At 37.2% G+C, this 15,544-nt stretch overlaps 1 protein-coding gene across 1 annotated transcript in view; it reads right to left on the bottom strand.

Moving 5' to 3' along the window:
• The window catches only part of HEATR5A (HEAT repeat containing 5A), a 115,491-nt gene that overhangs the window by 85,054 nt on the left and 14,893 nt on the right, over positions 1–15,544 (bottom strand). Inside the window, 5 exon segments of the mRNA XM_021099894.1 lie at positions 4,178–4,352; positions 5,027–5,176; positions 9,014–9,122; positions 11,357–11,568; positions 12,849–13,042. Coding sequence (XP_020955553.1) covers positions 4,178–4,352; positions 5,027–5,176; positions 9,014–9,122; positions 11,357–11,568; positions 12,849–12,974 — 772 coding nt within the window. The 5' untranslated portion in view covers positions 12,975–13,042.

Here is a 15,544-nt window from a genome sequence, read left to right as displayed (position 1 = left end):
GAGAGCAGCCCAATAAATGACAAAAAAAAAAAAAAAAGATTTTTCTCTTCCTAATTTACTTATTACATACTCATAGATTTTTTTAATAGGTTATAATTCATTTCTATCATTATTAATTTTGCTTCTACTACTGTCCTGGCTTTGACCAGTGCGAATGTCTTCAGAAAGCTGGCCAGAGAAAGCACCTTACTTTTTGGCACAACAAGATGTTCTAGGCTCATTCTCAGACTTTCCCTGCCCCAATCCCAGGAGCCACTTCTCCAAGGATTCCTGATACTAGATAAGCTTTTTTTTTTTTTTTTTTTTTTTGTCTTTTGTCTTTTTAAGACCGCACCTACAGCATAGGGAGGTTCCCAGGCTAGGAGTTGAATCGGAGCTACAACTGCCAGCCTACGCCAGAGCCACAGCCAACACCAGATCCGAGCCGTGTCTGTGACCTACACCACAGTTCACGGCAACACCAGATCCTTAACACTCTGAATGAGGCCAGGGATCAAACCCACAACCTCATGGTTCCTAGTCAGATTCATTTCTACTGTGCCACCACGGGAACTCCTCTAGATATGTTTTAAGACTATTAAGTAGAATAGATAGCTATCCAGTGGGAGAGAGAAGATTCACAGGCGACTTTACAAATTACAGCGTAAACACATGTAGGGACAAAGCCTCATTAACTTAGATGAGCAAGACTGTAAGGAGGGCAGGTATGTGTATGTATGGGGGATGGAAGGTCAAGCATTCACTAAGGACAAGTTAATTTGGTACATCAAATAGACATCCAAATAGAGACATCGAAAGGGCAGCTAGACATGAAAACCCAGTGTCCATGAGAGAAGTGTGGGCTAAAGATATAAATCCAGGAATTCCTAAAATACTGATGGTATTTAAGCCATGAGATTAGATAAGATCACCAAGAGAATGAGAATAAATAAAAAGCAGAAGACCAAAGATTACGTCAAGAGCCTTTTTTATGAGGAGACAAGGAATCCTCAAAGACTAAACAGAGGAGGAAGGAAAAGCAAGGAAGTTTGAGGTCCTAAAAGGCAAATGAAAAAAAAGGAGGAGGAGGAAAATCAACTGAGTTAAATGTTGCTGAAAGGTCAAGTAAGACAACTGAGAACAGCCCACGGACTCACCATGACTAAATACTAGGACAAAAGCCTCAAAGGGCAAGGGCTTTTATCTGTTTTGTTCAACAACATATTCTACATGGTCAGAACAGACTGTGGCCCAGTATAAACACTCAATAAATACTTGCTTATTTATCAAATAAATGATGAACATGGAGGTCACTGGGGACCTTAACAAAAATAGTTTTGAGAAGTGACTGGGGGAAATCCTAATTGAAGTCAGTTTGAAAGAAGAGAGGAACTAAACACTGAGTATCAAGAACTCCTCTGAATAAATAACAATAACAAGAAGAAGAGGCACGCCTCTGAGGAACTTCTCTGCAAAGGGGATGGGAGAAACAAAATCATGTTTTTTATAGGGAATAATCCAATAGAGAGGGAAAACTTCCTAGAGGGAGAGAAGAGACTTCCTAGAGCTAAGTCTTGGAGCAGGTGAGAGGATGAGCTCTAATACATATTGAATATATAGCTTTAACAGAAGACAGAGTAATTCATCTTAAAAACAATGGGAAAGTCAGAATATATGGGTACACATGGTGGAAGGTGGACAAATTTAGGAGGGGAGGCTATGGGAGATAGGCCATTAAGTGAGAGTAAGATGGGAGAAGACGAAGGTAAAAAATAGTTAGCAGGAGTTCCCGTTGTAGCTCAGCAGTAAAGAACCGGACTAGTATCCATGAGGACCTGAGTTTGATCCCTAGCCTTGCCTCTAGCTGCGACATAGGTCATAGATGTGTCTCAGACCTGGCGTTGCTGTGGTATAGGCTGGCAGCTACAGCTTCAATTTGACCCATAGCCTAGGAACTTCCATATGCCATGGGTATGGCCCTAAAAGGACTAAATAAAAAATAAAGAAGAAAAAAAGTTAGGAAAGTGCAAGAGTGAATGGATGAGGGAAATACTGTATGACTTGAGGTTCGTGGTCAAGAACTTAAAAAGACTCAAATATCCCTGACAATTTATCTCAATGTTATGAAAATGTTATACTCAATTCCCTGCTTTTTAAATACCTTGGTGTAATACACCATCTATTAGAAGCCTGCTGCTTTTATTAGGAAAATCATTTTACTTCTGTACCTCATAATCTTTGCATATGGTGGTCAGTGTACAAAACTCCACATTTGTTTTCCAAATTACTAAGTACTATGTTACTATTAGTCTCCTAGTTACAAAAAATATTATGACATCTAGATGACTTTTTAGTTGTAACAAAATAACTCAATTATAATACAAGCCTAGAACTTACACATGCAAAATGACAGAATGTCTAACAAAAGATTAGGCCAAAGATGGACTTGCATGGGGCTTTTTTGCAATGCCCACAGCATGTGGAAGTTTCCAGATCAAGTATCTAACCCGTACCACAGCAGCAATTCAGGCCTCTGCAGACAATGCCAGATCTTTAACCCATGGTGCCACAAAAGAACTCCAGGCCAAAGTTTTTTGGTGTGGGTGAAACTGGTTCTTCACTTTGCTTAGTTTGATCACAAAAATGTTGGTATTAGTTTAGTGCTACTATAGGAGGATATACATTTAAGTATTATTCACAACTGCAGGCAGCTCTTTATTTTGCTTCTTTTTACTTGCAAGTGTGTGTTAAGGATGCTAGTGCTAATGATATAGTCACAGAAATAAGCAATTCATATTTTCAAGTGGGTTTGATTAAACACATCTTCTAATTTCAATCTCATACATGGCTTAAGAGTTAACCTCTTAAATGCTCTAAACAACTTTGAATTACAAGATTAGAAGAACCACAATTTTTAAACACATACACACACAATCTTATAAATTTTACTTTGTAGGTCTCAACTGGAGAATGAGTTGACCATATGGTTTGTTAATGTCCCCTAGGTGATTGTGACAGGCTGTACTCTCTGTCCTCTCTCATCTCTGGTCAAGAAACAATGACTTAAAAAAAAACCAGGAGGGAGTTCCCATTGTGGCGCAGTGGTTAACGAATCCGACTAGGAACCATGAGGTTGCGGGTTCGGTCCCTGCCCTTGCTCAGTGGGTCAAGGTTCTGGCGTTGCCGTGAGCTGTGGTGTAGGTTGCAGACGCGGCTCGGATCCCAAGTTGCTGTGGCTCTGGCATAGGCCGGCGGCTACAGCTCCGATTCAACCCCTAGCCTGGGAACCTCCTATGCCGCGGGAGCGGCCCAAGAAATAGCAACAATAACAACAACAACAACAACAAAAAAGACAAAAAAAGACAAAAAAAAAAAAAAAAAGCCAGAATCCTCCTTGATATAAATAAATAGTTTCTAGAGAAATGATTCTCAAACTTTAATGTGCTTACAAATTATGTGGGGATCTTGTTCAAATGAGGATTTAATTTAGTAAGTTGGGTGGGGTGTGAGTTTCTGCATTTCTTATAAGCTCCCAGACGATGTCAGTACCCTTGGTTCTACAGAGTAATTGTATTTTCATTTGCCGGAGATTGTTAGTCTTTGGAGACAGAATAATAAAGCAGTTTTTAATTATTCATCAAGGCTGCATATACACCATAAATTAAAGACAGGCAAAAAACTCTTGTTTTCAAAAATACTCCATCTATACTGCCTAGAAGTATATAAATGGGGAATAAACAGAATCGCAAAGTACATGGTCCATATGTAGTAAATTTCAAGTATCTTTTGTTTGGAATTATTTACATCATTGCTCCCTTATTGAAGATGGCAAACCAGAATATATGTCATCAGATGCATGTTACTTAAAAAAAATTCTCAAGATTTAGACCACATCTCTTATTGGAAAACACTTTGAAATTTACTTCAAAAAAAAAAAAACAACAACAAAAAAAAACCAACTCATAAAGGAAGACAACTGAATAAAGCAGTTAAGAATTTTTTTCCCTCAAATTTGTACTGATTTTATTTATAGATGAAATCCTAGGACCTACAGAAATATTTATAAAATACAATGGGTTTACATGATATGCTGCCTCTTTTAAAAACTAATAATGGGTAGCAGTAAATGCTACGTTTGTTTAAATCAACTGGGAAAAAAAATTAAGGAGACATTCTGAAAATAATTACATGAATTTACCTGTTCCTGGATATTTAGAAATTATAGCTTTAGCCAACACTGTGCCTAGTAGCCTTGAAACTGAAATCCGCACATCATAATTAGAACCTTCAAAGGACTTAAAACATAGTGTGGCCACACTGTCCAGGTCTGTACTCCACATAAAGATGGCCTCATTCTGAAGTTCAAGGAGACACTATTCAATCAGAAAAAAAAAAAAAGAAATTGATGACAAAATATAAATGTCAGGTTCAGATTTACATAAGCTGCAGAACCTATTAAGATTTAACAAAAGCAATACACAAATCCAAAGTATCTAAATAATGATTCCGGAAACAGAAAGTGAACACTTACTAAAAAGTCATAGAAACTACACCATATAAGGCAATGTGTCAACAAAGGGTGGAAGGAAGACCCATTTCTAACTCAGTGGGCTATGAAAAATGTCTTTAGAACCAATCTGTTGGCTCTGAGCAATTCTGAGAATAATTCCAACATAAACAACTTTATGGTACTATCTAACCAACTATGCTAAGAAGGCATAATAAAAACAAAAACAAATCACTTTCAAACACAATCCTTACATGTGAATTTTAGTTTACCCAATTATAGAAAGGAAGAAGAGTACAGTGAAAGGAATACTTAGAGTTAGTCTGGTAAGTGAAATCCCCACTTCTACCAACATGCTGCTAATCAACTTAAGAACCTTGGGAAATTTATGTAACTTTCAAGGCCTCAGTGTCCTCACATGTTAAAATGAGACAGGCTGCAGCTCTAAGATCATGGAGCTGTTTCTAGTGTTTTCAGTGGGATAAACTGATTTTGTCTTTATATTAATTTTTAGCTACTCTGCTTTTTGGACCATTTTACCTTTGCAGCAGCACAACGAACAGCCATCGATCTATCTGTTAAGCAGGATCTAGCAGCTTTATAAATATCCCTGTGGCAAGGCACAGCTGCAGCTCCCAGTCCACTCAATATACTTTGCAGACTCAGCATAATCTCATATCGACCTTGCGACTATCAAAGAGGAAAAAATTTCAAGAATAAGAAAAAAATTTACTATGAAAAACAGTATTAAGCATTGAAATGCATCTCATATATTAGAAAAATACTTAGATTTTTATATACAGTAACCTATCCTGACATCAAGAAACATTAACTGTTACTTGAAAAGATGTTAAACATCACTAATCAGAGAAATGCAAATCAAAACTATAATGAGGTATCACCTCACACTGATCAGAATGGTCATCATCAAAAAGTCTACAAACAACAAATGCTGGAAAGGGTGTAGAGAAAAGGGAGCCCTCCTGAATTGTTGGTGGGAATGTAAACTGGCATAGCCATTATGGAAACCAGTATAGAGATTCCTTAAAAAACTAAAAATAGAACTACCATATGATCGAGCAATCACACTTCTGGGCATATATCTGGAGAAAACTGTAATTCAAAAAGATACATGCACCCCAATGTTCACTGCAGCACTATTTACAACAGCCAAGACATGTTCACTGACAGAGGACTGGATAAAGAAGATGTACATATATACAATGGAATACCACTCAGCAATAAAAAAAAAGAACAAAATAATGCCATTTGCAGCAACACGGATGGACCTAAAAATTACCATACTAAGTGAAGTAAGTCAAAGACAACTATCAATGAGATCACTTATATGAGAAATCTATTAAAAAATTATGCAAATGAACTTATTTACAAAACAGACTCACAGATTTTGAAAACAAACTAGTGTTTACCAAAGGGAAAATGTGAGGGGGGGTAGAAATAAATTAGGAATTAGGGATTAACATACACACACTACTGCATATAAAATAGATAATCAACAGGACCTACTGTACAGCACAGGGAACTCTACTCAATATTCTGTAATAACCTATATGAGAAAAGAATCTGAATAAGAATGGATATATGTATATGTATAACTGAATCACTCTGCTGCACCCCTGAAAATAATACAACATTGTAAAGCAACTATACTCCAATTAAAAAAAAAAAACAAAAAACTTAATAGTTATTGTATGAAGTGTTTACTATTTTTATAAAAATAAGTGTTGGAGTTCCCATCGTGACTCAGTGGTTAACGACTCCAACTAGGAACCATGAGGTTGCAGGTTCAATCCCTGGCCTTGCTCAGTGGGTTAAGGATCTGGCGTTGCCATGAGCTGTGGTGTAGGCCGCAGATGTGGCTTGGATCCTGCGTTGTTGTGGCTCTGGCACAGGCCGGTGGCTACAGCTCTGATTTGACCCCTAGTCTGGGAACCTCCATATGCCGTGAGGGTGGCCCTAAAAAACTAAAATAAAATAAAGTGTTATTTGTATATATTACAATACAACACAATACAAACTTCATAGGGTTGATGTGAAGACTAAAGGAAATTATGGAAAGTGCCTTGCACAAAGCTTGCCTGTGCTAACTATTCAATAAATGGTTGCTATAAATGAGATAACATGGTATGAGTTTGTGGCCTGCCACCTACTAGCTGTATGTCCTTGAGCAAATGTTTCTTTATCTGTTAAATGGCTGTTGTAAGGATCAAATGCAATTACTACATGTGAAATGCTTAGAACAGTGCCTGACATACAGTAAATGCTCAATACAGTTAATAGCTATGAATAATAAATACTTATCATTTTTTGGCCCAAGTAGTTTAACTCAGAGGTTAAAAGTCTGGGTTTAGATTTTAAAAGACCTAGGTTTGAATCTTGGCTCTGACACTTGGTAGCTATGCGACTTTAGAGGAAAAAAAGGAGTTCCCATTGTGGCTTAGCGGTAACAAACCCTACCAGTATCCATGAGTACAAAGGTTTGATACCTGGCCTTGCTCAGTGGGTTAAGGATCCGTCATTGCTATGAGCTGTGGGGTAGGTTGCAGATGTGGCTCAGATGCCCTGTTGCTGCAGCTGTGGCATAGGCTGGCAGCTACAGCTCAAAAATTGGACCCCTAGCCTGGGAACTTACATATGCCTCGGGTGTGGCCCTAAAAAGACCAAAAAAAAAAGCTGTTCTTACTTATTTCATCTATAAATAAGAATAAGATGAACCCCAAAGAGCCAGTGTGAGAAGTAAATGAGCCCCTGGGGGAAAACTATTCACCACAGTGCCTAGAAGGCACATAGTAAACCCTCAAGAAATAGTAGCTGCTTATGTTTCATTAAATGCTCCAAATGCTTTCTATGTCCCAGAAGATAAGGCCACCACAATAAGTTAAAGTTAAGAGAGAGATCAACAGCAAGTATCATTTCATCATAATGTTGTTATTTTATTCAAAGAAGCACAACAGTGACTAATACAGGTGAATATAACAAAACAAGTTCTACTGGGAAAATTCTTAACTGTTACACCAGTTTCAAATGCTGTCTATCACTGTGGGTATGAGTCACAGGTGGGAACCTCTGTGACATCTCCAAAATGTTGTGACACGGAATCAACTAGATCATAAAGGTAAAAAGTAGGGAAGCAATAAAATACTTAGCAATCACTTCAAATTTTCTGAAAGCTATAGTGTAATCCTCCATAAACCATAAGACCTAAAAAGTATAGCTCAACCAATGGAGCTAAGAGAAAAAATAGTTTAAAGTGGTCACACCTCAGAGTTCCTGCTGTGGCTCAGTGGTAACAAACCCAACTACTATCCATGAGGATGTGGGTTTGATCCCTGGCCTCGCTCAGTGGGTTAGGGATCCGGAGTTGCCATGAGCTGTGGTGTAGGTCACAGACACGGCTCGGATCCTGCATCACTGTGGCTGCAGTGTAGGCCAACAGCTGTAGCTCCTATTCAAACCCTAGCCTGGGAACTTTCATGTGCCTCAGGTATAGCCCTAAAAAGCAAAAAATAAAAAATAAAAATAAAGTGCTCATATATCAGTAAAAAATTCTTTTAGACACATCCTTTTAAATAAAACCAGATTTATGGATGTTAACAATCTCTCCTGAATCACCTCCCTTAATCTTTCAGGAAACTACTGTTGCTGAGAAGTGATCTGCTGAGTTGACTCACACCAGTTTTATATTATGACTTCACTTCTCCCTAAAGTTCTTCAATCAGCTATATTCTTCTTGAAATTTAGATGTTTTACATTTGAATTGTCCATGTTTTGCCTTGGTATAGTCAAAAACAAAATGTGTATGTGATTAGCTAGCATTTTCATAAATTACTTCGGAGCTGATTTCTAAGTGATGTTTTTAAATATTTAAAGGTGCCGAGTTATCCTTAAATATGAGGGATTATAGATATAAAATTTTTGATATACAAACAAAGGCTTGGTAAAACTATAGTTGGCAAGAGATTACAGCATCTTGGAAGTCCAATGAAGAGAGAGCCACAAACAAAGGGTGTTCTATATGGTAAATGATGCCAACAAATCAATAAGCCCATGGCTGAGAATACAGTCCCCTGGCAGTTAAGTTTATCCCGACCCTATGCACGCTTATGTCCTCCATGTTCTTTCCCATTGATTTTATTCCTTACTCTGTACAACACTAATCTGTCCATCAAGTATACAGCAGTTACCAGCTGTGTACCTGGATCCTTGGTGACAACAACTGCTCTGGCACTGGTAAGAAGTATCAGAGGGAAAAAAGTGATGTGAGAAGAGGAAGCAGGGATGGGTCTACTAAAAAAAAAAAAATTGAAATTTTTGTCCATTTCAACTTATCTGAATACACAAAATTTTATGGCATTATTGCTTTTATAATAAAGATTCAATATATAAAGCATATATGTGCATTACCTAGAAATATTTCATTTATGATATATTTCCATATATACTACATATGCTTGTCATAGGTAAAGCTCTTTTATTGGCTTAGGAAACCATGAAACCTATTTTTACCTCTGCACTCTTCATAGCTTTAAGAATATTCCCCACTGTATCAGTAAAGGTGTTACCCAGTATTCTACCCAACTTCTTGTACAAGGAACCCAAACACACCACAGCAGCACTGAAACGACATTTAAATCAGAAATGAGTCATAAATGAAAAAAGAATTTAAAAAAATCTTAGCACATGTAATGAGGACTACTTAATTTTACTTTCAAAGCCTAAAATTTCCCAGAATCTACTCCATTGTTTAGTGAGTAGAATGACACTGAGGTGAGTATCAAACAATCACATTTTCATTACAAGAACTTCAAAAGAGATGTATCTCTGACTAATCTAAAACTCAGCCCAAAGATTCTACTCCCTCACATTTTTTACAAAAAAACTTTTAATAGATGTAAGCTTCATATATCAGACAATCAAAGACAGTCCTAAAGATAAAAGAAAAAGAACAAAGTTCTCATCAAGTCTAAAAACTTTATGGGAAAATACATTCTACTACAAGCTAAAAACTAGATCAACAAAAGTTTCTATAAAATTACTGTGGGGAGTTCCTGTCGTGGCTCAGTGGTAACGAACTCGACTAGTATCCATGAGGACACGGGTTTGATCCCTGGCCTCGCTCAGTGGGTTAAGAATCTGGTGTTGCTGTGAACTGTGGTGTAGGTCACAAATGTGGCTCAGATCCCACATTGCTGTGGCTGTGGTGTCAGCAGCTGCAACTCCGTTTCGACCCCTGGCCTGGGAACTTCCATGTGCCACACCTGCGGCCCTAAAAAGACAAAATAAACATTAATTAATTAAAAAATTAAATTAAAAAAATTACCACTATGGAACCATACATGGCAAATTTCCTTCTCTAAAACAAGGTAAAAAAATGAACTAAGTCCTATCAAGAAAGAAACTAAGCTGTTCTTTTAGGATCTCAGAAGACTATTTTACTATATATTTACTATTACTTTTCACTACTAAAAACTAATAAATGAAATGAACATCCAAAACATGAAGAATTTAAAATATCTGTTTCTTAAACATTCAACTGCTAAAATTTTAACATTAAAAAAAAATTTTTTTTAAATAGATGCACCCACAACATATGGAAGCTCTCATGCCAGGGTGCTGAATCTTTGCCAAAACTGTGATCTATGCCACAGTGATGGCAACACTCAATCCTTTAATCCACTGCGCCTCCAGAGAAACTCAAGCAGCTGCAATCAGGTTTTTAACCCACTACGCCAGAGTGGGAATTCCTCAACTGCTAATTTTTTTTTCTTTTTACAGCCACACCTGCAGCATATGGAAGTTCCCTGGCTAGGGGTCAAATTGCAGCTGCAGTTACAAGGCCTACACCACAGCTACAGCAACACAGGATCTTAGCCACATCTGCAACCTACACTGTAGCTTGCAGCAACACTGGATCCTTAACCACTGAGCAAGGCCAGGGATCAAACCCATCCTCACAGACATTATGTCAGGTTCTTAACCTGCTGTACCACAACAGCAACTGCTCAAATGCTAAAAATTTTTTTTTTTTTTTTTGTCTTTTTGCTGTTTCTTGGGCCGCCCCCTCGGCATATGGAGGTTTCCAGGCTAAGGGTCAAATTGGAGCTGTAGCCACCGGCCTACGCCAGAGCCACAGCAACTCGGGATCCAAGCTGCGTCTGCAACCTATACCACAGCTCACGGCAATGCCAGATCGTTAACCCACTGAGCAAGGGCAGGGACTGAACCCACAACCTCATGGTTCCTAGTCGGATTTGTTAACCACCTAGTAGGATTCGTTAACCACTGCACCACGACGGGAACTCCTCAACTGCTAAAATTTTAATCAGACTATTTTGATTCCCAAATCTAAGTTTCGAATGTCTAAAAATTTTTATAGTTGATTTACAATGTTCTGTCAATTTCTGCTGCACAGCAAAGTGTTCTGTCAATTTCTGCTGTACAGCAAAGTGACCCAATCATTCATATACATACATACACACACACACACACACACACACACACACTCTTCTCAAAATAAAATATTTTTAAAAGGACCGTTTCTCAATCAATGGGAAAATGTTAGATCTTTTTGAAGGTTAGAATTAAAAAAAGACGAGTACAATAATTTGTATTCAGTTTCATAATTATTATTATTAAGTAGTTTGGGTTCTTTACAAAAATGATACAATAGGAGTTCCCTGGTGGTGTAGTAGGTTAAGGATCTGGCATTGTCACCACTGTAGCTCGGGTTACCACAATGGCATGGGTTTGATCCCTGGCCCCAGAACTTCTGTGTGCTGTGGCATAGCAAAAAAAGATACAACAAAGAATAACTCTTTGGTTTTATGTTCAGTTTTAACATTAACTTACAGTTTAGTAGGAAGATAACTTGGAGAATCATCTTTGCTTCGAATAAGATCATTACATTTATCGATTGTCTCATAAACAGAGAATGTGTCTCCAATACTATAAAGAATTGCTAGATTCTTAGCAAGGAGTTTGCGAGTAGGAGGCCCTGGGGAGCTATTCAACAAAGATAGGAGCTGTTCAACAAGAGTCTTCTGTTTCTCCCTTACATCACTCTACAAAAGAAGGTAAAAAAGATAATTCAAAGTCGACATAATTCCATGTAATCCTTTAATATAATTTCTCTTTCAGATAATTAAAAATGAACAAAAAGGCTCTAGAATAGTGCAAAATTATTGTGACTAAATATTCCAAGTAAGTTAGTGCCATGGTCATGAGACTTCATGAACAGGTGGTTTGTTGTTCTGCTGCTATCTTGAAAAAATAAATTCTAGACCACAATATACCAAAGTCTTTGTGAGTGAAGACAAGGGCTCTATTTCTCTTACATCACTCTTCTTATATTTGAAAGGTACAGCAAATTTGTACTCTAACTGGAGCTTCTTAGTTCTTAAGCCTCTACCCCATATATATCTGCATCAATAAGCAGCAACCTACAACCTATTACCAGAGCTAATCTTGAAATGGTTACTTGTTTTACTCAGATCTTTTTCAAGTTTAGTCCAATTTTCTTGTTGCAAGCTTATGCATCTAAATGCCAAGTTACTCCATTTTACTTGTCTACTCACTAAAAAAGGAGTACAGAATATCATCACAGTGGTAACAGTATTCAGGTGCTTACTGAGGCCTAAACTTCCTCAACAAAATATGTGTTAATGTGATGTATGGATTTGTCAAATTCTAATTGTCTCCATGAGTAGTGTTTTTGCACTAGCTTTGCATTACATATGGTATTATTATGTAGAATATCCTTATTTTTTGGAGATTTATGCAAAAATATTTAGAAGTAAAGGAGTAACTCATATGGCTCAGTAAGTCAGTCAGTCAACCAAATATAGCAAAATGTTAACAACTGCTGAATATAGGCAAAAGGTATGAATGATTAGTTTTCTTTTGGGGGGTGCCTATTTCACAAACATAAAGAAGGAATGTATTTTCTCAAAGACTCTTTAATTCACATTCCTCTTGAAGAGCATAGGCTTTTTTAAAAGTGAAACTCCCATTACATTATTCAGCAGTAATCTGCACCAGGACATCATGCATATGGACACAAGGTGCAGAGGATGATGATAATGAAATTTAACACAATGTTGTCTGCAGTCAGTTTTTAATAGATTTTAAAGTAAGTAATAGCAAAAATACTGGCTAATTTCTTCCAGTCTTTTGTACAGAATAAAATTCCTATCATATTTCATTATAAAGTCTTAATAAGGTCTAGCCTTTGAAAGCTAGTTTAGGTTATACTGAACAGAGCTAGAAAAGCAAGCCAAAGGAACTAAACATTATCTGGCACTTAAAAAAACCATCAAAAACCATTTTTTACAATTTTACCTACCCTGCTGGTTGCTAGCAAGAGCTTCTCCAAATACCTCAACCAATCAAATATAAACTCCGCCTTCTGAACTTCACCCAGTTGATTGCATGCTTCTTCATTCAGCAATAAGCTATGAGCTAATTCCATTCCTTGAAGAAAATTCTAGTTGGTCACTATTCTCATTAAGCTTCAGTCAATACACCTAAGGAAAAAACCTGTAACAGAGGAAAACAACATTTTAAAAAGAGAGTGAAAAGGCAGGCAATCAAAATGATGAAAATCATCCACAGAAAAGCACAAAGCCTAAGTGGAGACATCTTTTGTAACAGCTCTATGGTGAAACTGGAGAAATTCCAAAGCAGACTCTAGTTAAAATCCACCTTTGTATTATGAGGCAGGCAAAATAGAGTAGCATGTTGACATTCATATTCAAAAACTTGCTAAACAGAAGAGACATTCCACTAAAATTCTGAAAAATTTAAGGTTAATCTCAAGCGTTAGGATTTTCAGTTTTCTCTGTAGCCTAAGCATCTTTTTACAAAAATGGATCATGGGTACACATTAACAAAAATGACCAAATATCCAGACCTCCTACTAAAATTCCACAGTAAAGTATGACATCTCCCTAGGCCTTTGCCTAGGTAAATAACCTGTCAATTATCTGGAGATGCAAATCAGGAATGGAGGAACTTATTCCCTTTAGCATCTGTTCCCTCAGCCTAATAAATACACTGCTAGTGGTAGCCTGAAGCTAGAAGGCTAGGAGTCCCATCCCAGTATATAGTCTCCTTATCTGTGAGCCTTGTTGTGAAAGAAAACATGTTTTTGAAAGCACTAGGATGGATGCTGTTCATGGACTGTAGCAATAAAGATCACATCTGCTTGGACCCAGATCCAATGTAGACTTCACTTCTGTTTTAGCAAATAAACCAAAAGAAAACAGAGGAGGTTTTGTTTTTTTAGATTCATGAGCATCCCCTGGGTACAACCTCGTACCTTTACAGAATATACACAACATGTAAGCATGTGTGTATAATACATGCACACATACAGCGTCACACACAAATTTATAAGATGTTAGGATTAACATATACACACTACTACATATAAAACAGATAACCAACAAGGATCTACTGTATAGCACAGGGGACTCAACTCAATATTTTGTAATATCCTATAAGGGAAAAGAATCTAAAAAAGTATATATATATGTGTGTGTATATGTATGTATATATATATGCTTCTATTTATAAAGAAGTATAAAACTGAATCACTAAGCTGTACACCTGAAATTAACGTGATATTATAGATCAACTATACTTCAATTTTTTTTAAAGTCTGATTTAGAAAAAACAAAGAAAATTATAAGATGGCATTTGTATTTCTATGAGGTGCACACTCAAGTATATAGCAGTAAAGCAGCATGATGTCTGCAACTCATTTTCAAATGGTTAAGCAAATCAAAAAAACAGTTAAGCAGTCATAAAATACAGCAAAATGTTAACAGCTGAATGTAGACAGTGGGAATGCAAGTGATCATTTTACTATTCTTCAATTTTTTTGTATTTTTTTCAAAGACTATAATAAAGTTGGAAAAATTACTTAAGAAAAAAACTGTTTAAAAATATAAGCAGTGGGTTAAGAATCCTAATGCAGCAGCTCAAATCACTGTAGAGTCGTAGGTTTGAACTCTGGCCTAGTGGGTTAAAGGATCCAGCATTGCTGCAGCTGTGGCTCAGATTCAATCCCTGTCCCAGGAACTTCTGTATGCCATGGGTATAGCCATGAAAAAATAAAATAAAAATAAAACATAAGTTAGTTTTAAAAAAAAATCACTACTACTATTTACAGGAGTGACAGATATCATCAAGAATGTTAAACAAGGAGTTCTCTTCCTGGCTCAGTGGAAACGAATCTGACTAGCATCCATGAGGATGCAGACTCAATCCCTGGCCTCACTCAGTGGGTTAAGGATCCGGCGTTGCAGTGAGCTATGGTGTAGGCTGCAGACGAGGCCTAGATCTGGCATTGCTGTGGCTGTGGCGTAGGCCGGGGCTACAGCTCTGATTCCACCCCTAGCCTGAGAACCTCCATATGCCGCAGGGGTGGCCCTAAAAAGACCCCCACCCTCCCAAAAAAAAAGGTTAAGCAAGGGAGTTCCCTAGAGGCCTAGCAATTAAGGTTCTGATGTTGTCACTGCTGTTGTGGAGGTTTGATCCCTGGCCTGGGAACTTCTACATGCCTCGGCAGGCCAAATAAATAAAAGATAAGGTATCACATACATGTAAGAGGGGTACACAAAATAAATTTGACACATTATAAATAAAACTCCAAGCTAAAAGAAACAGGTAATTGGAATTGCAGAGAAATAGACAGAATGCTAGAGGTAATTAAACTAAACCACATAAAACACATAACTCATAGTCCCCTAAATAAACCTCAATCTTTTGTAGAGAAGCCAGTAAATAAGTAAATACGTATTAGAAAATCAGATGGGAGACATGAGGAAGGCTTTTCTTCCTTTCATTTTCTTCCTTCCAGAGAGTTTACAGGTATAAAATTACCTACGGTACCAGACCATCATAATTATTATATAACTGAAAAAAGTCTCTTTAAAAGATAATAGTTGCAAACTGGTACCCTGTTGGCCAAATCTAGCCTGCAACGTACATATTGGGGGAAAAAAATACTCACCAACATTTAAACATAAGATTTTA

The sequence above is a fragment of the Sus scrofa genome, chromosome 7, assembly GCF_000003025.6.
Source record: "Sus scrofa isolate TJ Tabasco breed Duroc chromosome 7, Sscrofa11.1, whole genome shotgun sequence".
NCBI classification, from domain to species: Eukaryota; Metazoa; Chordata; class Mammalia; order Artiodactyla; family Suidae; genus Sus; species Sus scrofa.
The sequence above is the reverse complement of the archived record's forward strand: the minus strand, read 5'-3'. Positions and strand labels throughout refer to the sequence as shown.